The sequence below is a fragment of the Hipposideros armiger genome, unplaced genomic scaffold (genome assembly GCF_001890085.2).
Source record: "Hipposideros armiger isolate ML-2016 unplaced genomic scaffold, ASM189008v1 scaffold_25, whole genome shotgun sequence".
NCBI classification, from domain to species: Eukaryota; Metazoa; Chordata; class Mammalia; order Chiroptera; family Hipposideridae; genus Hipposideros; species Hipposideros armiger.
In genome coordinates, this window is record NW_017731375.1 from 2,998,499 (window position 1) to 3,022,834 (window position 24,336).

Sequence of the window (24,336 nt, forward strand, 5' to 3'; positions counted from 1 at the left end):
TATTTGTTGAGTGCACACCATGACTTTACACCTCAGCACATTTTATTCTGATGAACTTATTAACTAGCTGTCCCGGAAGGGCAGCAATGGGGAGAAACTTGCCCAGAGGACGTGGTCAGCCTTGCATTTAAACTCAGGTTTGCCGGACTCCCAATCTGTGCCCTTCTTAGGGTGCTTTGTGTTGCTTCCTTATGAACTGCTTCATTCTCACTCAGATAAGGTTGCTTTCTCACTAATGCAGGGGTTCTCAGACTTCCAGAGCATCAAAGCCTCCTGAAGGGCTTTCTGAAAACAGGTGGCTGGACCTACCCCCCGAGATTCTGATTCCATGGGTCTGGGGTAGGGACTGAACTTTTGCTTTTCTAATAAGTTCCAGGGGATGTTGACACTACTGGTCTAGGGACCCCACTTTGGGAACCACTGTTCTAAGGGGTTTCAAATCTCTGTAGATTCCACGTTCCTTAGGAGCCACTGCTAAGCTGGTTGCCTGGTACTTTCTGGCTAAACAGTGTGATGATGATGATTGATGACGATGATGATGACGATAGAAAAACAATATCATGCACTGCCGACTCCACGCCAGGCACGTTAGGCGTCTAGCTCATCCGCTCCTCACCAACACCACTGTTTCTAGAGCAGGAGACAGAGGTCCCAGAGCCAGTGCAGGGCATGGCAGGAATCCAGCCCTCCATCTTGGCCCCTAATGTATTTGGCTGAAAGTTCTTGGGGCTGGCGCTCCCCTACAACTGTGATGCAAACACCACGAGGCTCCACCAGCACAGCGAGAGCGGGAGTAAGAGCCTCTCTGCGAAGGCCAGTGGAGTCCACGTGCAGAGAAATTTACACAGGGTTTCCGGCTGAGAGTCGCGGGGAGCTCCCAGGTAATAAGGGCACTGGAGCTGCTCTCGGCATGGGATGTGATGGGGAGGTCTGCGACCTGAGCACACACCCTGGAAGGCTTGAGCCCACCCAAACATTAAAGATCAAGAGCCTAGTCACTGCATTCCAGTATCAGAATATCCTCCAGGGAGCAGGAGAGCATGGGGGGGTGTGGTGAGCGGGGGCTGGGAGGATGGGGACAAGGAGCAGCTCGGACTCCCTCTACTCCACCGTTCCCAGGGGGAACAACCACTGTTACCACTGCCAGTAATGATAGGACTGCCAGAGGTGCGTGACATTGGCTAAGGCAACGGTGAGTCATTACGGCCTGGTTCTCGGTGTTCAGTGACAGCATAACATGAATTGACTTTCCCACCAAGATGTAAAAGACAAAGACGATCCCCACAGTCCCAGGATGAAGAGCAATGAGCCTGTCTGCTGCAGGATGGGGGACGGGAACCACGGGTGGCACCGTGACCCTTCCCCCCACCTGCACTCGCTCACCAGCACCCTCCCCCAAGTTAATAGCAGGAGGAGGCAGCATTTGAATAGAGGAACCATTGGGCACGTCACAGCACCACAGGTTTTACAGGCAGCTTGGAGGGGTGCACGTTGGGCTGCCTACAGTGGGGGGTGGGGGAGGGGCAGGGAGCTTTACTCACAGGGTCCGAATCTTTGGCATGTGGTTGAAGCTGGTGACCAGGATGCGGCTGATGTTGTTGTTGTTGAGTGTGCTGCAGAGATCAGAAAAAAACAGAGATGGTCAGCAGGGGAGCAGCATGAGGGGAACCAAGATGCTTATGGAAGTGGAGGAGGGACGGATGTGACTGCAAGACATCCACACATCAGCAGCCATGGGCCAGTCGGTGGGGCAGCTGGAGATGAGTGGGTGGACCTGCAGACGCTTAGAGAACCCCTGATCCTTGTTGTCAGGTGGATTCCTCCTCCCCTCGGCAGCCCTCTCAGTACTTACCTACCCACCTGGAGTCGTAATATCGCTTCCTGAAATCCTACAATTTACTGAGTGCTTCATTACAGTATCTCTAATTCTCACACCTACAATGCTGGTTACCTATTACTGTCCTCATTTTAGAGAGAAGAGAATAGGTCTACAACATTTTGCTTAGTAACACGTAACCCTACAAGGTAGGCATCATCCTCACGTTGTAGATGAGGTGCAGAGAGGCAAAACGGCTTTTCCATGGGCCCACAGCTGAGCTCTGGAGATGGGACTTGAACCCAGTGCTGTCATGTTCCAAACTCCTTGTGTTGCCCTGGATGCGTACTGCCTCAAACAGGATGACATGTGGAGAGGTTATCCTGTAAGGATTTTCCAGGCATCTTCTGACTCCTCAAGCACATCTTATTTTTAGTGAGTCTATGAGTTCTGTGAGGACAGGGATTAAGTCTCCTGTTTCTTGAGCAGCTCCGTGACCATGGATGAGAACTCCTACGGTGCAACGTTAGCACGAACTGGTATCTTTGTAAGTGAAAAGAGGGATGCGAGCTCTATAAATGGATCACGGTGAAATGAGGCTGCCGAAGAATGAAATCAGGAGGCAGCTAAGTACAGCCCGGGCTTAGCCTTTTTCAGGGACCTATTATGGGAGCCCCAGGAAAGCACGGCCGCCGAGGACGTGATTTGCAGAGATGGAAACATTATGCAGCAGGAGGACATTTTCCGGTCAGTTGCTTCCGTGACCATCCAGACAGAGAGGCAACCATACATGGCCAGGCTGGGCCTAGGTCTCAGCTCCCTGGCCCTGCACCTGCCTCCCTGCGCATCCCTGAGAGCAAGAGTTGTTTGTACAGCCCTTGGCCCGATCCTTCATGGTGAACACTTGCTCCGATGCTCTTCTGTCCTCCTCCCATGGTCACACCAGGTACCCCTCTCACCAGCCCAACTCCTCTAACTCTCTCATGGCCCCCCCACTAGTCCAGGAAGGAGCCTGTCCTTGGAAGCCTTCATTGGTTAAACAGACCTTTTTTTTAAAGGACCCCTGGCCCTTAGTGAATGCATTATTTTCCTCTTAAAATGCTCTCTAACATTTTCTGTCTTGTACATACTACGGCCCCATGACCTGGTCCATACGTAGGTCAAATTGAGTCTTATATACCCTAGATATGTGGTCTTGGGCAGATTATCTATTACCAGCAGGTTCCTTATTAGCTGGGAGAGTCAGGTAATGGTACCACCTCATAGGCTGGTAATGGCTTAGCACGCAGGATGCACTCAGGAAACAGAGGCTGCCATTTTCCTGACATTGCTGGAGACAACCTAGTCCTTCCTGGTCATTCCTTCCACCCCCCCTCCCCCACGGAAATAGAAACAGAGCTTTGTGCAGCATGCAGTGACCTACAAAGCTACTTTGTTTTATGCAGCTTATCTTTTCTATGAGTGCGTGTGTGTGTTAGTCCATCCTGTCTCCATCCACTCAAGAAGCATCCAGCACATCTCATCAGACAGGACTGAAGAATCTGTCACTCCCATCAGACCAGGCTGTCCTGCCTTGGCAGGGGCGAGGGCCCCTGTCCCCACCTCTGCATCAAGTTAGAAATGCCTCTGGGGCAGAGATGACGCCCTCACTTCCCTTTCTATCCAACCCAGAGTCCAGGCTCCACCTGTGGGTGATACCTCATCAGGGCTGTTGAGTCACCACCAGCCCAAAATCTCAGCATCCTCCTTATCTCTCAAAGGCAAAAAGCAAGACGCCTTTGCAGAAAAGAGGCTTCCTTCTGACCCTGCCCAGCCACTCACCATCAGGGTGAGTTCCCAGCCAGCCCTGCGTTAGCTGAATAGACGGTGCAGTTATATGCAGGGCTTCGACTCCGACTGCATCCGGCAGTCATCCGGCAGCGATGACTTATTAATGTATTACTACACTGATATTTAAATGTGAGCCGTAATGAGGGCTATAAAACATTTATGGTAATAGCAATTATTCTAGGACCAAAACGGCCAAACACAGCATTCAGACTTCCACGGTTCGCTGAGTGGGGCTGGCCAGTCCAGGTGCATCAGAAGGTTGCTAACCTCTCAGACGCTGATCTCCATGGCAGCTAGAGTGTGTGGGTCCCTAATAAACACAAATCTATTTGATTTCCAGTCTCGGTGGCTTTTGCCCATGCAGGTGGCGCTGTGGCCTATCTAGTTTCTGTGTCCCCTGCCTAAGCCTCTGGCATTTGACAGAGGTGTCATTGTCCTAACCCCAACACGGTGGAGCAGAGTCACTGAGCACGGGCCTCGGCTTACATTCTGCCTCTGCCACTTCCAGCCCATGCAACCACCGTAAGGTTTCTTAATTTTATGAGGTTTCTTCCTTTGTAACACGGAGATAAAAACAGCGCTGATCTCACACGGCTGTAGTGGTGATTAAATGATATACGAATATCTGTCAACATTAACTGAGAGCTTATCGAACGCCAGGCAGACACTGGGCAGAGGGCTCTACTTGTACCATCTCACTAATTCCTCTGCCACCCTAGGAAGAGGGGACTTTGTCATCATCTCCGTTTCCTGGATGAAGCAAGTGGTGCTACCAGGATCTGAGTCTGAACAGGTCTAGCTCCAGGGACGATGCCTGTATTCATTGTCTATTGCTGCTGGAACAGATTACCAATAATTCAGCAGCTTGCAGCAGCAACACCAATGTACTCCTTAGAGTCTGGAGGTCAGGTGTCTAAAATGGGTCCATGGGACCGTGTTTGTTCTGGAGGCATCAGGAGGAGAACTTGCTTCCTCGCCTTTTGCAGCTTGTAGAGGCCACCCACATTCCTTGGCTCGTGGCTCCTTTCTTGCCTCTTCGTTCTGTTGTCACATCTCCCGCTGTGACCTCCTGCTTCTAGTCTAATGAAGACCCTTGTGGTGACATTTAGGGCCTGACCAGATAACCCAGGATAACCTTCCCCTCTCGGGACACTGAGCCACATCTGCCAAGTCCCTTTTGCCGTATAAGGTAATACCCATAAGTCCCTGGGATGAAGACGTGGACCTCTATGGTGGAGCATTACCCAGCCAACAGCCATGCACTTGAAATAAGGCATGGGACGCACACGTGCCCAGTGGCACAGTGCCTGACTCATAGGCGACGGCCAATAATCACTAGCTATTGTCACTGTGGCTTGTTTGTTTAGTCTTTTATAGTTTATGATACACTTTCACAGTCATCTCATTTGATGCTTGTAGCACTCTGAGGTTGGCGTTATTATCCCCATTTCACAGATGAGCAATTTGAGTCTACGAGAGGTAAGGGACTAACCTCTCCTGGAGAAGGAAGCAGGCCTTGCTGTTCTTCCTTCACATCAGTTTCTCCCAAGTAACCCCCTGCCTCCTGTTTCCGGGGCAGCTTTGTAACTCTGGATGGATCCTCTCTCTGTCATCTCCACTCAGGGACCCAAAGCTAGAAATAGCTGCACAAGCCTCCTATTGCCTCTCATTCTATAAACTTCCTTAAGACGTAACCAACAGAACAACGAGTCGTTCTGTCTGACAATGACCCACGCCCACCCCCACTGGACGGCTGGCTCACACTCAGCTCTGGCGACCTCGACAACCTCATCTGTAGTCCATGTCCTGGAAGAGCTTTGCCAGTTCCAGGGTCTCGCTTCACCCTCACCACTCTCTGCTCCTCTGGAGATATTTTGAGAAAATATGCTTTACCCAAGTCACCCAGGTTGGAGGTTTTTCCCCAAGTAAGTGCTCTTGGTTCAGCATTTTTCATCAGGGTTCAAGCTTAAGCTCAGTTATACTTATACATAACTGAGCCTATGCTTATAAGCTCAGTTATACAGTTATACTTAACTATATGAAACTTCAGGGTTTTCTGACCACCCCTGTTTGCACAATCACAAGCTACTGAATGGGCATTTCAGTGCGAGCTAGAAACAAGGCAATCCCCTCTCTGCACGAGACTTAAATGACAGCCCACCTATCTCCCATTTCTCTCTTCTAAGCCCTTCCCCATTATAAATACTGCATTTATATTAAGACTGAGTTCGACCTGTAATACTGCCTAGTTTCTCTTCTGTGTTGTCCAACTTGGAGCATAATGAAAAGAGATCATTTTCCATATTAAAATGATCTATTTGGATAAAGCTCCTCCTACCAATGGGTTGCACTCTCTCTCAATTGTGAGCACAGAGAGGGGGTGTCAAACACTTTTTCTAGGATACCAGGGGATTTCTGAGCTTACTGCTGTGTCTACAGCGTGTAAATAATCGAACCTTAGCACCCTGAAAAAGTCTGAGCTCCCCTGTGTTCCTTAGCGAAATCCTGGGGTGCTGTGGCCAGACGAGGGCTCCCCAGGAATGATGAATGCAGGAGGAAGTGGTGAACATTCTGGTATGTGCCAGGGGCCAGCGAGCGACAGTCCACAAGCCAAATCCCATGCAACACGGCCTGTCTGTGTAAATAAAGTTTTACTCATTTGTTTATGTGCCGTCTGTGGCTGCTTTCATGTTACAATGGCTGAGTAGTTGCGACAGAGACCATATGGCCTGAAAGCTTAAAATATTTACTAACTGGCTTTTTATAGACAGTGTTTGCCGACCCCTGGCTACTCTGGAACTGGGCAGTTCTCCTTCTGCCTTCGCCAGCAATTACATGCCACGTCGCGTAACCGCTCTGTAAGAAGAGGGAACTAGGTCGGCAGAGGCTTTCAAAACTTAAAACAAAAACCACGGGCAGGAAAGCCCAGGCGGCAAGAATTAGAGCTGGGACTCAAAAGCCGGCCATCTAACTCTGGACTCCACGCTTGTCACCCCGCCTGGGAAGGCAGGCCCCACTGCTCCTGGAACCTGCAGTGCTGTGATGGAATCAGAGCCTAGGAGAAGACTCTGTTTAAGAGATAGGGCAGGTAACTTACAGCAGCGAGCTCACTAACCCCTAGTGTCCTAGAATCCACCACGAGCTGGGTGAGGAATGAACTTGGCAGTGGTTCTGAGTGTGGCCCCCAGAACTGGGGCATCACCTGGGAAGTGTCAGACGTGCATGTCCTCAGGCCCCACCCAGACCTTCTGAATCAAAACCTCAGGGGTGGGCCTAGCCTCGTGTCTTTTAATGAACCCTCCAGGGCATTTCCATGCAAGCTCAAGGTGGAAAACCACCAAACAAGGGAAATGGCTAAAAGAATAAAGCCCTTACCTAAGAGTGGAGAGCAGTGTATAGGCTGTCCCCTTGCCACCCCTGGGACAGAAGGCCTCTTGTGCAGAGGGCAGCATTAAAGAAGAGGCCGAATCTCCGAAACAGTACGCGGCTCTCAGTGGTGGTGGGGGCTGTAATCTTCTTGGAGAGCTCCAAGTTGGTGCCGGCCCCCACTCCCCACTGTTCTCTGCTGAGAGCTAAAGTGGGGCTCTCCCTTGTGCCCCTCAAGGTAGCCATCTTTGACCTGGAGAAGCTACGTCCAGCTGCAGCCACGCCACCCTGGCAACCCTAATCAGGCTGACATTTTCCTCTGTCTCCTCCGATTAGACCACCGCTTTATCACTCTGTGCTTTCCCGGCCTTGGGTGTAATCTGCGTGTTGTGTGTCCATAACCTATGTAATTGGCTCTAATGCAGCAATATTATCTGTGAGCATGTATCACATAATTGCAAAACCAGGCCTCCACAGTAAGTGCCACTGCCGTCTCCCAGGGTGCCAACCTTCCTGGGGTACTCTTGGAACCCCTCTTCTTCCCCTCCACGCAGGTGAGGACCCAGACTTTTGGGTCAGAGAGATTGCCCCATGCACCCCTGTCTTGAGGCAGGTTGACCTTCTTTAAGTCTAGATAAGTAAGATGGTTCCCTTGTTAGCATTCCCTGGGAGGAGGCTCTTGGTCATCAGCAGCCATGGCAACAGGATGTCTTCTTAAGCGAGCCTGGAAATGCCCTGACTTGTATTTACAAATGTCGTGGGTGCCCAATGGCTAGCACTCTAAGCCTGTAAGATGTAATTGCTTCCAACAGCGCCTGTGTTGAATTCATAGTAACTGAGCGCTTTTCACACAGTATCTCATTTAATTCTCCCAACCATCCTGAGACACTATTGTCATTTTCATTTTGGGTCCTAGAAAGATCAATGAACTCTGCCCTGATCACACCACTATAGCGTTGCAGAGCCGATATTCAAAGAGTGACACCAGGACCTAGATTTCTAACTATTCTGCAAAACAGTCTTTTTCAGCATTGTCTTCAGACAGACGTCGGCTGCCCAGTTTCCAGGTCTTCCCAAGGTGGAGGTGAGTCATGCAGGCTAATGGACTCAGCCTTCACTGACTGTGATGTGGCAGGGGCCATGGTGTTTGCCTCTCTGCCAGGGCTGCTCAAAGCAACAGCGTTACCCTTCTCCTGTCCAAGGGACAGAAAGCGCTCAGCGCAGGGAGTGTGGGCGGTATCAGAGGTGACAAGGAAGAGAGGGCCGTTGCGTCTCAAAGCCATCGAAGGTTGAGGATTGCCTAACAAGTCTAAGTGTTGCCAAAAGCCACCCTTCCCGCTGGCTTGGCTGACTGGAGTTTTTAATCCCCTCAAGAACCAAGACTACAGATCTGTTCCTTAAGCAAAGCTCATGTTTCGCCTGTTGGGAGCAGGCAATGAGTCTCTGCGGGCACATGGGGCCGGAGGACTGAGACGCAGAGGGAGCGAGGAAAAAGGAGGGCGAGACGCCACCTCTTCCGTTACTCTCCTTCCCGGACTATCCTGGGTGCTGCATATTACTCATTTCCTTGGTCTCCCTGCGGACCGTTTAAATTAAAGCTCATAACCATTGTGTGGGCATATAATGAAAACAACTGATGCTGCACTGATTAGTCCATTACTCTCAACTGTTAGAAAACATAATGATCTCACAAGGGGCCTTATTCACTGACGTATAGCAGTCGGGCTCTCATTTGACACCTCAAATTAGCAGCCAAGGCAATAACAGCTGGGGTTTTTGTCTCAATATTTGTACCCGACTCTAAAGTGATTTGGCACTGGGTGAGTGTTATTTTTAAACACAGAGCTCTCACCGCCAAGTAACATTTTAAATGGTCTCCAGGTGTCATGTAAAACCTACAGAAATAAATAAAAACAATCAGCTGTCAATTGGGGCCTCTGATGATATGGATTCCTTAACAGAAGGGTTTGTCTTTGGTTCTTCCTTTATTAGCTGTCCCTATTGTGACAGGCAGGAACTCATCTCCTGCCGCCCAGCGGAGCCCCAGTGTTACAGAATGACAACAACAACGGAAAGATGCCCCCCAAATAAATGTAAAAAAGTGGGAGATCCAACGGGAAAGATAAATTTTCACATTGCGCCACCGCGCAGTCCGATGCCGGCAGCGTACGTTTGCACGGTGCTCCACTGTTTTCTGGTCCGTGGGTTCTGAAGAACACCTTACTCATGTATTGAGGACATCACACATATTGCCTAGCAGTGATTCAGAATGATTCAGCTGCCTCCCCACAACCAATTTAATTGTCAAATGTGCCTTAAACAACAACATGAATGAGATGGCCTCAGTCTCCTAATTCCATTTCATCATCTGTAAACCGGGAGCCTGGACAATCAATCTTGCCTGCTACATTATTTCGAAAGCAGGCAGCTTCCAGGGTGCCCAGATGTCTGTAATGGGCTGAGGATGAAAGAATGACCTCCCACTCACATAACTGGACGTAGAGTGTGCAGTTGAGACGGGGAGAGGTGGGCAATTTCCACGTCAGCTGCATTTGATGTCTGGGCAAGGTGTGCAAAGACTCACCGAAGTGGACACTAAATCAGGACCGAGAGCACGCCTGTTCCGTGCCCTGTCATGTGGGCAGGGCCTAGCCCTCGGTTTGGCACATAGGATGACTCAATAAATATTTGCCGAATAGATGGATGAGTTTCAAAATGTGAAGGGCCATGCTTTTGGCACCTTTTTAATAAAAATAAATTTCCACTCTGAGCAGCGTTCTGGGCCGATGGGCGAGAATGAGAGCGAGGCTTGACATCTGATTAAGTCAGTGAGCTGTGCGGGGCTGGAGTAAACACAGCTCTGCTGCACGGGATTGCCCCTCCTCGCGTCAGAGGAGCGCTGCTATGCTGGGATGGGGGTGCAGTGGCGCCAGATGTTCCCCGTTTTAAAGAGAAAGCCAGGCATCTAGAATTTTTACGTGAGGTCTCCTGCTTTTAATACGGGTGACTAAATCACCTTCAGGTACAAAAGTCACAAGTGAAACGCCCAGGGGCTGGGTCTGGGTCACAGATGCCAGTTTTCGGTCTCTGAACCAAACAGATGAATTTAACAATTGGAATCACATACATATATTTGACACACACATGTGTGCGTGCACACACACACGTGTGTATGTGTCAAATACATATATTTAACACGTATGTATATAACCAAAGTATTTTAATGGCATTGTGGCGACATGTGGTTAAAGCCTTCCTTCCATACTGCATCACCAGCTGACACACGCTCCCGGAACCCACTGTTCCAATGAGCTATCTTTAAACGGTTGAAAATGACTCAATGCTTTCTTTCCCCACTACCATGACTTGGGGACAAAGAGCCCCGGAGAAGTTTCTGTTTACAGAGCAAAGCTGCGTTCCGCCCGGCAGGTGTGCCCCTGTCTGGTTTCTGCACGCCCCTCATCAGTGCTGTGGCTAAACATACAAGTTGTCTCTGGTGCACAGTTGAGAATTGAGCCAGACCAGAGCTGTTAGCGGACAAACTGCACAGGGTGCGTGAGGCTCAGTTCCTGGGCAGAGCTGCCAGAGGTCTTGCTTTTATCCTTTGACATTTGTGAGGGAGGGGCTCTCTCGGGGAGCTGGCTGCGGTTACACCTTGGGCTACTGGGGTGCAAACACTGAGGAGACCCCAGTGTTTATCCACTGGGCTCTGATCAGCACCCGTAGCTGGGATCAATGATGTGCATGTCCATCTCTTTCCAGGTTGCTCTCTGACTGGACAGCAACCTTTCGGGACACTGGGGTGATCAGCCCGCAGCTGTGGCCGCAGGACTGGAAAGCCCTCGAAAGGGAGGGTGTGGTCCCCATGCTGAATGTCAAATGCTCCCTCTGGCAAAATGCTGGAGATTAAGGGATGATGAGATGGTAGGGCATAGGGACTGTCTTCACTCATTTTTGTTTATTGCTTGCTGATATAGGGAAAGGTGGGCAGCCATACAGAGCATTGGATACAGTCAATAGACCAGTCTTCTGGCCTGAAATTTCCCTACAGCTATGAGCAAGTCACTTCATCTTTTGGGTAGGTTTCTTTCTCTTACAATGAAGCGGTGGGAACAGTTGACCTCCAGGGGTCTTTCCAGACTACAGTTCCCCTCTTCAGTTCCAGCTCGTTCTAAAAGCTCATTTCTGGCATGGGAACAGTTTTCCAGACAGCGTTGGAAGGGACTGTGGGTGCCCAGACCTGTATAAAGAGAGGCTATCTGGCCAAACCCTGAAAGTCGCCACCAGCCTCCACTGTGCAACACTGGAAAATAGTTGCATGGGAGCGCTTTTTTCCTTTCTTTTTTTTTGCGCAGACCCCTGGCTCAGCTGCCGTGGGGGTTAATGGGCTTGCTTCCTTAACCGGCTGCCACATTTCCAGCTTATATATGGAGAAGGGACCGGCCCAGGCGTGGGAGCAAGTTTTCTACCCAGTTGACTTTGTGGAAGTCATTTGCAAGGCTGAGAGAAGAGACTAATTGGGATCAGGAAACTAATTCACGCAGAGAGGGTTTTGCTTTTGTGGGAGATGGCTTTATAATCAGACTCCAGGGCCTCCGTGCAAATGGGTTGTTTAGGGGAGTAAGACCCAGGTGTTTAAATTAAGATAGAGAAAGGGAAGAGAGGAGGCTGAGGGGCGTGGCAGATAGTCTGACGAATTTAGTGTCAGAAAAGACACTGTTGAAACATCGTGGTTCTTAATGAATGTGAAACGGCCCCAGAGATTTGGGGCCCAGCAGGCACGGAAGCTGGGCCGGTGGGAGCTCGGGAGACCTGGCAGAGGGCACGCCCTGTCCAAACGGGGTGCCCGCCACTCGGCTCTAAACCTGCCCTGTACTGTAAGGTAGCCACGAGTGAAATGTGGCAATTTAAATTTAAATCAGTTTGAAATGAAATGAAAAATTCAGTTTCTCATTTGCACTAGCCACATTTCAAGTGCTCGAGAGTCACGTGCAGCCAGTGGCTATCATCCTGGAGAGCACAGATATGAAACACTGCCTTCGTCACAGGAAGTCCTATTGGATAATGCTGCCCTGGAATATCACAGCCACATGCAGGCCTACAGCCTCTAGATAGTCAAGGAAAGTTGAAATCATACATAAAATTACCTTGTTTTAAACATTGGCAACTAATTTTTTTTTAAACACTGTAAAGGCCAAAACAATTTAAAAAATAAAATAAAATACCATATCTGCAGGTTTCATTCAACCTATAGGCCAATGGTTGGGGTCCTCTGATTTAGGTGTCAGTCAAAGGAGAATGGGCTCACTAGAGCTGCTTTACGATGAGTCCAAATGTGACCCTGGAGAAACGGGATCAAATTCCCTTCATCCCTCCTGCCCATCAACCCCTGCTCCTGAGTGCTTTCGCAGACAGGAAACGGAAGCTCAGGGAAAGGCCGGAATGATGCTCTGATTCTCTCCAGCTCTGATCTCCTGTCTCCCCCATGCCATCCTTCCCACCAGAAAGCCAACTGGCAGGTGGAGGCCAATTTCTTCCTTGAGTTCCTAGGATCTTGGCTTTCAGGGCCCAGTTCTGCAGAGTCGTGTGCTCCTGACCACAGGTAAGCCCAGCCATGCAATGTTTCGCATCCTGGACGGAAGTGGCAGCAGCAGCAATAGGCAGGTATGGCTCTTCAAGGGCATCATGGCACCCGGTCTGGAGACCCATGGGAGCCATGAGGTGAGAGCTGATCAAGGAGCAAGATCCTCACTGAACGTGCTCAAATCCTGGCACCAAAGCCACTGCTGGCAGCTGGGGGATGGGAAAAGGGCAGAGGCTGACCGCGGGCACAGGAGCGCATTTGCAGATAGGTGTAGAAGCCCCGTTTTGGGAGTGAACTGATCTCCATATGCACTTGGCAGCTCTGTGGCATTTCCCCACCCGCCTCCTTAGCTTGCCCCTGAGAGAAAACATTCTAGAATCTCTTTTCAAAGACAAAGAGCTATTTTTCCATTTTGCTTTAGCTGGGGACAAAGCAACCCCAGAGGATGCTCTCAGACCTAGTTTGTCAAGCCAGAATTTCAGCTCAGAGACCTGGTGGCTGGAGTCTGTGGCTGCTGGGGACAGCAAGACTTCCATTGCCTGATCCCACCTAAATACCCTCATAGAAGAAACGGATAACGGCAGTCCTACCGATTCAAGAGCCCCTGTTGCTGAAGAACAATTCAGTGATTGTCACCACAGCCTCTGAACCCAGGAACGCACACCAACATTTTTCCGTTCCGAGACTAAACTAGCCTTTAGTTAACAAAAAGGAAATCAAATGGGAACCACTAGCTCTCCCCAGATCCTAGTTACCTGAACGGTGAAAGTGCTGCTTATTGAAATGGAAAAAAAATTATCTTACATCTCAAAGAAATGTTTACTTTTTCCTCAAGCGGATGTTCTCAAAACCAAGCTGGTCATTTTAAGAATGTGATGAGTATGGCACTCGAGGTCTGGGTGACTTGGAAGGAGGGCTGTGTGGTGTGGCACAAACGAGCGTTTATAGGAACCAGGTCTTCCCTAGTATTCTGGGTGCCGAATGGAACTTACTGGTGCTTTCTACACGATGCAGTTTTAATCCCGATTGCCTGAACAAATCACAATTTGCAGCACAGCACCAAAAAAAACCATACCCTGGAGATTATTTTAAGACTTTCATTAAGCCATGACAGTTCTATATTCAAAGCTGTGTCATGACAAAACACTCTTGAGTCCAAAGTCTGTTGGAAAAAAAAAATGTTCGCATTTCCCAGGGAAACCCAGGTGAAACATCTTGCAAATAAACAAAAGAGAGTCTTGTTTGTTGGAAAACACCAGTTTTCACTGTGGCTCTAATTTTGTTCATTGTTAATAAGAAAAAGAAAAATCGCCATTTAGCTCGAGGAATAAAAACCCAATGGGAATGTGAGAAATGTGCTGTTTCGGTAAACTATTACATTGTTCAATATTTAAAATAACGCTGGGACAACCACTTGTTCTGTGTGGGCCAAGACATAACAGAGAATCTAGGGGCTGAGGCAGAGTGGGCCTCCATTCAGTTAATTTCTACTTGATCTGGTTCCACGTGATTAACTGACCACCTACTATGCGCTGGGCCTGTGGGATGCTCTGGAGATCAGGCAGTAAAACAGTACAGGGCAATTCTTCAACCTCAATTGTTACGAGCATCCTGATTGGGCGTCTGCTGCTTGCCAGACACTCCTTCAGTCCACATAACTAGCCTAAGGGGTTGAGTGCTGCTTCCACATCACAATAAGGAAATGAACCCCAAATCACCCAGTTTGGTGAAGTTGGATTGTCAGCCAGACTCTGGCACCTCCAGGCTCAACCTTAGCCTCATTCCTCCATGTCTGGGGCCATTTTGTGGAACCGGATGTGATGCTGATTAAGCCGAGGTCATAGGTTCAGTTCTGAGCGCCTTCTGGGGCAACTTTTCAAGAGGAGAAACTGTGGTTCCTGAGTTATTCTGGGCATTTACTACAGCCACTAATCTCACTAATGCATATAATTGTTTCTCTGGTGTGTGTTTCGGAATACATTTTTAAATTTTAATTTTTTTGTATCACAGCAGTTAAGCGCAGGGGCTCAGGTATCAGGCAGAGCTGGGGTTGGGACTGGAAGAGCAGACCCTGGTGCTTGCCAATGTCACACTGGGCAAGTCATTCATCTCCTCTCAGCCTCAGTGTCGTCCTTGGTAAAATGAACAGATTAACAAGATCCAAGTTATAAGGCTGTGGGGGGGATTTACATAAAATGTGGCATTGGGATATCTTATCAGAGTGCCCAAAGAGAGGAGATGAAAAACAAAAACAAACGGAGGCCATAACAGTACTGAAAATATTTATCATGGCTATACTAATAATTGTATTACAGTAGTCCCCCCTTTATCCATAGTTGTGCTTCCTGTGGCTTGTTACTTGTGGCCAACTGCGGTCCAAAAATATTAAATGGAAAATTCTAGAAATAAGCAATAAACGATGCATAGCCATTCTCAGTAGCATGATGAAATCTCACACCCTCCCGCTCCGTCCCACACCGGACGTAAATCATCCCTTTGTCCAGAGCGTTGCCACACTGTACGTACACTAACCGCGGGATAGTCACTTAGTAGCCGTCGTGATTATCAGATCGACTGTCACAGTTTTTCAGTGCTTGTAGCCCTTATTTTACTTACTAATGGCCCCAAAGTGCAAGAGTGGTGATGCTGGCAATTCGAATATGCCAAAGAGGAGCTGTAAAGCGCTTCCTTTAAGTGAAAAGGTGAAAGTTCTCAACTGAATAAGGGAAGATAAAAAATCGTATTCTGAGATGGCTAAAAATCTGCGGTAAGAACGAATCGTCTATCCACGGAATTGTGAAGAAGGAAAAAGAAATTCGTGCTAGTTTTGCTGTCATGCCTCAAACTGCAAAAGTTACAGCGCGTGGTAAGTGCTTAGTTACGATGGAAAAGGCATGACATCTGCGGGTGGAAGACGAGAACAGAAAACGGGTCCCGATTGATGGCAACACGTTGTGCCAGAAAGACTTCAGCAAGAGATCCCCTGACATGAGTGTCCACAGTCACATCTTTTCTTGCAGTATATTCTTATAATTGTTCTATTTTAGTATTAGTTATTGTTAATCTCCTAACTTTATACATTAAAGTTTATCATAGGTACATAAGTATAGGAAAAAAAACTATATATAGGGTTCGGTATTATTCAGGTGTCAGGTATCCACTGGGGTCTTGCAACAAATCCCATTGATCGGGGGGTGGCTACTGCATAGACTACTACATTATGATTTGTTAATCAGAGCATCTAGTTCCACATCCAGAAGCAGCTTGGATGAAGTAGAGAACAAACTGCCGCTCGTATTAAGCTCTGGGTTTTGAGAACTGGACCGACAATGCCTGAATGTCCCTACACCCTGTGGCCAGCACCCCTCAGCCCGCCCGGACAGCAACCCCAAGCTAGGTGAGTCAGCACACCCTGAACTGGGCTGGGTATCAGGACTCCTGTGAAGTTCCTTTCGTTGCCTTCTTATATCACTAACGGGCTTTCTTCTCCATTCTTCTGTGTCTACAAGCGGGGCTCAGGGTCAGGCCACGTCGTACCCACTGGATATGGCTGAATTGGAACTACCCTAAAAGTCTGGCTAATTCCTACCACTGCTTTAACTTTGAATCTCTCTTCTCTAAATGTGGGCTGAGAGGGAGCTCAGGACACAGGTTGACGCAAGGGTCTGGGGAGCAAGAAACTGGGTGTGTGTGGGGGGGTGTTCATCTCTTATTTCTCATCATTTGTATAAACCCAATTATGTACAACCACTTTAAATCAAAGGGAATATGGAGGCAAATTGAACTCTTGAGAACTTCCCAGAAGACGCAGCTTGAGAGATGCCTGCTTGCCTCTGTGGTGTCTGTCCTTGCTCAGTTTGGGGGTCCTGGATGCTGTGTCACTCAGTTCTGTTTGTTCATGCCCATTCAGCTATTCTGGTAATCTCTGGCCCAGAGAGTCCCAGCCAGCAGAGCACCTGCTCATGCAAAGCTTTACTGTCCCTGGCCCCTGGCACGCCGCTAGCACACAGTGTGTCTCTTTGCCTGGATGGGTGACGGCAGGGTCTGCCTGGGCCGGCAGGTGACTTAAATGAGTGGGGGCTGATGGGAAAGAGGTGTCTACACAGCCCATCAAAGGAGAGCACATGCACTTCAGCTACCACAGAACGTCGCAATGCGGAAACACAGACCAGGGCCACCAACATTTCTGGTTTGCTAAAAGTCCAAAGCCAGATGTCTAGACTTTTATGGAAAGTATCATAAGTTTTAAATATTAAATGCTAATTTCAAGTTTTCAGAAACACTCTACAGTATTAAAAAACTCATCTGTGGGCACAGTATTGGCTGTGGTCTAGTTTGCAACCTCTGGTTTCAAGAGAGCTGAAAGTGGGATCCTGGATTAGCATTTGCCCCTTCCCCAATCTCCTAAATAATAAAGAACACTTAACAATTCAGGAAGCACAGCTACACTTAGGGTCCCAGGGGCTTCTCTTGAACAGCCTACCTGTATGGAGGTGCCCAATGTGGGCAAAGAACATGGGGTCAGGGGCCTGGAGACCCCGGTTCTAGTCTCTTTGCAACCTATAAGTTGCCGTTGCCTTTGGTGTCTCCTCGCCAGGGCCGGGACTAGGGTGAGGGAAGCCCAAATGTGCAAAATGTTAGGAGGCCTGGGCCTTACGCTAGTCCCGGCCCTGCTCTCAGCTTCTCTGCGCCTTATCTCAACAGTAAGAAGTCATCCTGCCGACATCTAAGGTCCTTCCAGGGCCAGCCCATAATAATGTTACTGAATTTCCCAAACTGGCAAGTGCCATAAATGGGAGCGAGGCCTTCAAATCAGCGCATGCTGATTATCTGCAGACCGTAGATCTGCGTACAATTTTGTGACACCGGCGATCTATCAAGGGCAGGCCGCGCCCTGGAAGACGACAGCGTTTTCAGGGCGTGTTCCTGACATCTCTGGTCTGGCATCGTGGCAGCCTGTCTACTTGAACTTCTGACTGGCTACATGTAGTCAGGAGACAATGTCTGAAAATCTCTTTTATTCTCCTGCAATACTATTGAAAAAAATGTAATTAAATCTTATTAACTTAAGTTTTCTCATTTTTGTTTCATTTGTCCATACTCTTAATTTTTTTTTTCATTAAATATTTTTCTTACCCAGGGTGGCATGTTGGGCAGGGGGGAGCCTGGCATAATTGGTGAAATATCTGGCTGTCCTCACTCTCACTAGCAGGTACTAGAAGCCCATGGCGCAGGGCACCCCCACAAACGATTCCTGACCACATGGGGCTGGAAATGCAGTCTCGGCATATACGACTGCAGTGTAAGCTCGTCTTCCTTAGAGAATACCTAGTATGTGAATTGCCAAACATACAGCACAGGTGGAAACAAAAGGGCCGTGATTTGGGTAACAGAAGGGTGTCTGACTCACAGAAAACAGGGCCCTTCAATTAAGGCCCTGAAGTGGCATATGGAAAGTCAGGGCTGTATTTTGGGGAGGTCTGGAGAATGGAGCCCCCACACCATTGACTGCCAAAGTTAGTTGGGGATATCCAAAAGTGAGATACGTCGTTTCCGGGACTGAAACGTTAAGCCGTTGAAAAAGCAGGATTCTTTTCTTTCCCTTGTGAGTTTGATTGACCTTGGACTTTGTGAGGACCCCTAAACTGGGTGCAGGGAATGACAATTCCACAGGCTTGTGGGAGGCGCTGACATTCAGGGTTTTGCGTCACTGGTAGCTTGCCTAGTGGGGCTCCAGGGGCCGGTGCACACCACGCTGCGGCCTCCGAGGCCATGGGCGCCTTGGCAACGTGGATCAGAAAGGCCGCCTGATGGAATGGGTGCTCACATGGCTCTACTGCTTACTAGCTAAGCAGTGCCTTGGCTTCTCTGAAATGGGTTGTTCCTCTGCACAGGAGGGTGGCAGTGAGAGCAGCTCTGTGGCAGGGTTGGCGAGGATGCCATGGGGTAAGGTATGTATGTCTAAGCACTGGTTGGGGGGACGGGTGTTCAGGGACGGGTAACTGCCCCGAATGCTAGCTGTTGTTACCGGTGCTGGGAGTCCTCTCCTGTGGTGGCACGGGAGCCCTGAGAAGACTCACCTGTGCTGTGTTTGTCTTAATCTCTTTTCTGGCTACCTGAAAAGGGGAGCTGGTGGCTCCTTGCTTTTGTCCGCCATACTCTGTACCAGTCTTTCCCCTTAGGCATGAGCCCCAGATGAGGTCAAGGTGGGTAGATTGCACAGTGTTTTCCAGCCTGGCACTGCTTCCTCTCTCCTCACTGCCAGGAGTTCCTGCTTTCTCACCTCCTAAGTTCTCATTCAATGCAACTGGGGAGACCAACCTCAGCCTTGATGGAAAGAAGTTTTATGGCATTTCCACCCACAGAAAAGGCGAAATCACAGGGTGATCCTGTGTTAAATACAATATTTCCACTAGTATAATTGACCCCTGAACAACATGGGTTTGAACTGCACAAGGTCCACGCACACGCGGATTTTTTCCACTAAATACCTATACTGTTTTCAACCCGAGGTTGGGAGTCTGCAGATGCGAAAGGCTGAGTGACCATATGAGGTTGGACAATTAAGTTCGCGAACTTTCCACAGTGCACTTACACTGTGCATTTTATCTACACCATTTTATATAGGGGACTTGAGCATCCGTGGGTTTTGGTATCTGTGAGGGGTCCTGGTACTAATCCCCTGCTGATACTAAGAGACAGCTAAAGTTTTGGGGAAGTCAAAGTTAAATGTGGATTTTCAACTACATGGGGGTCGGCACTCCTAACCCTCCATGTTGTTCACGGGTCAGATCTAGTTGACGTCCACATACTTCCCCTAAGTTAATTCATCCTGAGAGCTTTCCATGAGGTAACGAGCCCATGTTTTGTCCTTCATGCTGCATAATGTCACAGAGGAAATGCACCTGAAATACTATATTTTGTCTTCTTAATTTGCAGACTTTTAAAGCTTTCGATACTTAAAGATGCCCTTTCTGGGGAGAGGGTGTTCAGAACTCCTCGCTCCTTCTCTGACTCTCTGAAGAATTTATTAAGTTACTGTGTGGTGCCCTCACTTAGTGCCTATTTATTATTTCATTGTGAAGACTCGTTATGGAGCCTAAGTTATGATTACGGGGAAGTATTATAAACTGTCAATATGTAGATGAGATTTGGAAGGTCTGGGGTTGGGGAGGGGAGGTTCTCTAAATGGAGATGTCAGCACTAGCCAATTTCAGATGGCTCACCATTAAGATGGATGGTTCCAAAGCTGTGTGCCTCTGCTGGAAATTAAAAACCCATGGAATAACTGATTATGATTAATTTTAAGTACTCAGCCATGTGAAGCCACATGAGAGCGTCTTTAAAACAAAGCTATTGATCTGGCTTTGTTTGGAATTGAAAAGATGAAGTAATCAGATCTTGTGGGCTTTCCCCCCCCCCCTCATTATAGGTTTTCAAGCTTTAAGTTTGAGAGACCAGGTATACCTGGATACCAACATTTTTTTTTTAATAGCAAACATCTGAGTCGAGAGCGACAGCCCAGTTCTGTCCTGGATAGGGGTTTGATGGGGGTGGGGGCATGGTGGGGAGAAAGTGAGGGAAGTGGAAGGGACAGCATTCAGAGAGCACTTCCTATGAAGTATATAAGGCGGCTCTTCTTAATGTTAAGGACACAGACTCAGAGAGGTTGAGTAGCCTGGCCAAAGTCCCACCACGCCTGGGACTCCACGCCCAGGCGTCTGACTGTAAAGCCATTCCCTCTCCCCCAGACAGCCTTCCTGGTGAGGCGAGACGCCACCACTCCTAGGAGACAGAATGAACACGCGGCTGTCAGGTCGCCCAGCTGTTTCGTGGCAGCTGGTGACTTTCATTTCCTGGTCTCTTCCCAAGGAATTTGCTCATCCTTCTCAAGAAGAGGAGGATATGCTCCTAGCAGCCCTGTCCACAAAGGCTCCCGTGCAGGCAGGGGAAACTGTGCCTACCCGTCTCCGCTCCAGCCTCTCGATATGAGAAGTCCTAGGCTACTGAATGTGGGCTGGCATCCTCTCCCTAGCAGACACGCATGTGTTGCCGGTTCCGGGGTCAGAGTTTGGGTGAGGAGAGACCATCCATCTTAGGAATGACAACCTAACCTCCCAGGCTGTGTGTCCTGTCTTTTCTGTACAGGGGATTCTCAGCTTTCACCAGATTTCCAGCAGCTTGATCAGCATGCCCGATCATTTCCCGTGATTCCTCTTGGAATCACCTTCCTCTCGCGCAACGTGGAGAGGATGTCTCCAAACGGGGGCCGCTGTCTGTGGGGCCAGGTGAACAGGAAGGTGAAAGGCAGCCCTTTCACTCCTTCCTTTCTGTGCCAAGGGACATTTTAATATATTCGTTCATTTATTTGTTCAACATGTATTCACTCTTCTGGGAGCCAGGCAGACGTAGCCTGGTTGACTGTGTAATTTTTTTATCGTGGGGGAGGCGGGATGCTCAACAAATCTCACCCTTACATTCGCTGGACGGAACTGTGCCTTCAAGATTATTTTTAGAACCAAGCAATTCAGGACTTGAAAAGGAGAAGTTGCTCCCACGATACAGCAACCAACCCCTTCATTTGCCACATGAGCAAACTGAGGCTCCGAGTGCGGAGGGGACCTGTCCAAGGTCACACAGCTAATTAGGGGCTGAGTTGGGACCTAACCACACATCTCCTGACAGAAGTTTGGCTAGGCTCCACTGCCTTCCTCTCCAGTGTCCCCCAAATCAGGGACAGCTAGAGGTGTAGCATGAGGTGAGAACAATAAGAATGTTTTCTTACACAATTCAACTTCAGTCTGACCCCAAGATGACTCTTAGCTGACTTTCCCCCTTGAAATCAGGCTTCCTTAGCTAGACCCATTTGAAAACCCAGAACACAGAAAGGCAGGTAGGTTTTCCTAGATAAGGCGCATAGAGTAGGGTTCTGGGGAGGGGTCACTTCCTCTCCTCCTTCCCCACCCCCACCGCTTTCAGGTTACTGTGGAAAGTTTGGGTTTAAACCTGAGGTGAGACCCCAGGAGCAACGGCAATGATTGGAGTTTACCTGGCTGTTGGACACCCCCCCCAACTCTGTGCCAACGTCCCTTTCTGATCCGAGGTGATTCCAGCAGACCCCCGGGTGCTCCCCAGACCTGTAACCTGTCTCCTGCATGCTCCCACCCAGACAGACGTCCCCTGAATGCCCTGGCAGGTGCTCGGGGGCTACTCCAGCCCATCTGTTTCACCCAGCGACAAACACAGTGGGAGCATCAGAGGAGAAAGGGCTTAGCTGAGACTTAATTAGCAGGAGCCCGTTTGTGGGAGGTGAGAAATCACACTTTGCTGCCTGCAGACACTTTGGCCAAGGTGAGCCGGAGGGATCTCCCAGCTCCCAATTTTAATAGCACTGCAGCAGCAAGACCCAGAAATGCACCCGCACGGAACCCCCTGCACACACACTCCCCCTCTCTCCTACACACACACACACACACACACACACACACACACACACACACACACACGCACGCACACAAGGCAGCGATCGCAAAATCAACTCACAGGATTTCCAAGTCGCGCAGCGCTCGGAAGGCTCCATCTTCAATGCAGCTGATGTGGTTGTTGTCCAGTTGCCTGTGGAAAAGCAAGGGGAGAGCATGAAGGCTGAGTGGGGGCAGCGCTGAGGAGCCGGCGCCCGGGCCGGGCGTCCTGGTCACCAGAGCGCCTGTCCCTCCACCCCTTGCAGGCTCTGCTCGTCCCCGCCAGGAGCTCGTGCAGAGCCAGCCTGTCTGCCACGCTGCTCCGTCTCTCCTCTCTGACTGTCTGAGAGAACTACACAGACGAGCGCACCAAAGGCTGTCAGGTCTCAGTAAATATTAATTGCGCATTTTTTTTTTTTAGGCAGAAGGGAGTAATTTCATTACATTAGGGCATCCAATCCATTACGAGCTCTTACCGTCATGTCACTGAAACAATTTCATTAAGCTAAAGGCCTGTAAATCATTGGAGGTCACTGCTCTGCCCTCCGAGACCTCCCAGAATGCTTTTTTTCCCCTCTCTCCCTCTCTCTGTCTCCCTTTTACTGGAAGTTGCAGTCTTCTGTTCTGACACAGTGCTAAATCTCAAGGCTTTATCTGCTCAAGAGCGGCAAGGGTGCATGGGGAATATACCAATTCCAAATTAGACTCAACTAATCTAATTTTATAGTCTTTTTATTATTCTAAGCACCAAATGTCTGTGGTGGTTTGATGCCTCCATGCTTTGTTATGGGGCCCATCTGGTAGGTCATTCTATTGAAGCATTTTCTGACTAAATACAGATTCCCTCAAACTGCACCAACTATCATCAACATTAAAGAAATCCATTGATGAAAATGTTCCTGATTTGGGGGGGGGGAAGGATATTGTTATGGCCTTAAAGATGTACCACTTAAATCTAAATTGGGGAGAATTAAATGCACCTCTTTCAGGACTACTTTAAAAAAAAAAAGTCCCTTTCCATCTCATGAGAATGAAAATACCATCTCATGAGAATGAAAATAATGTCTTTTTAAAAAGATGCCTTGATGAATATATAGTCTAGTTGGAGACTGAGGAATTTTAGTTGAGAAATAACAAATAGATACCGTAATTTCTGAATCAAAACATATCTGATGTGTAAGTCAGGATATTTTGCCATGACCACACTCCAACTTAAATATCATATATTATATATAACTCATTTGATTAAAAAAAAGATGTTGTACAGAAAATGGTTATTAGCATCACGTTGTCTGTTGTACTCTGTGTGCAGAACACACTGCTGTCTTTGGGGGTGGGGGTGGCTGGTTGAAAAACTGCCTCATAGACTTTTTTCTTTCCTTTGTTTCAGAACACATCAGCCCTTCCAAGGTGGGAGGATCTCCTGATGCTGGAATTTTCGTTTGTTAACTTGTGCCCTCCTAGCCTGAGACAACTCTCTGCAAAAGACATGTCAAAGCTGCATTTGGTAACCCTCACAGAATGTTTCACATCCTGCTGAAGGAAGGCAGAACTAGAATCAAAATACTGCTATCACTGAAAACATACATAGATACAGGATTGTGTGAATGCACACGTGTGGAATAGGTGCAGTCAGCGTGAGGCACTGCATCGCAACAGATGGGCTTTGCCATGATAATATGGGAACCGAGTCACCTCATGGATGCTCACGGGACAAGGTACCGGACACTCAGAATTTAACAGTAAACAGGAAGTGGGTCTCTCAAGAGGCAGAAGCGCTTTTCAGGTTGAGAGTTCAGTGTCTAGTGCTCAGAGTTCTTGCTGATGCCCAGTCCTGTGGACTCTCAAGTGTTCTCTCTGCCCCTGAGTTTTCCGGAGCCTCTCCGAGTTACTGAGAGTCCTTTCCACAGACTTCCCGTAAGTGTCGGGCTGCCCATTCCCTGCAAAGGCTCCATTAAGGGAGCCCACGACTGCTGCCCAGCGTCGGAATTTATCATCAGTTTCAGGGCCGATGAATCAACACCCCCTGCCCTGTGCGCCAAGGCCACCAGACCTTACCAAGCAGAAATGCAGTGGAGCTGGCCCTCGGCTCCAAGACATTGCTCAATGAACATGCTGAATTCGGCAAAAACGGCACCATCCACTTAAATAGAAAAGTATCTAAATCATCAAATTGGGAAGTCCAGGGTAGTGTGTAGAGATGGCAGTCTGTGGTGCGTCTACTTTTTGTAGATATTTTAGAGAGGTCCCTGCTATTAGAATATTATTTATTTGCTGGA

At 48.7% G+C, this 24,336-nt stretch overlaps 1 protein-coding gene across 1 annotated transcript in view; it reads right to left on the minus strand.

The window, feature by feature from the left end:
* The window catches only part of SLIT3 (slit guidance ligand 3), a 590,035-nt gene that overhangs the window by 150,347 nt on the left and 415,352 nt on the right, over positions 1-24,336 (minus strand). The window contains exons 6-7 of the mRNA XM_019635932.1: positions 22,140-22,211; positions 1,542-1,613 (exon numbers count right to left, since the gene is read on the minus strand). Coding sequence (XP_019491477.1) covers positions 1,542-1,613; positions 22,140-22,211 — 144 coding nt within the window. The remainder of the gene's footprint in view (positions 1-1,541; positions 1,614-22,139; positions 22,212-24,336) is intronic.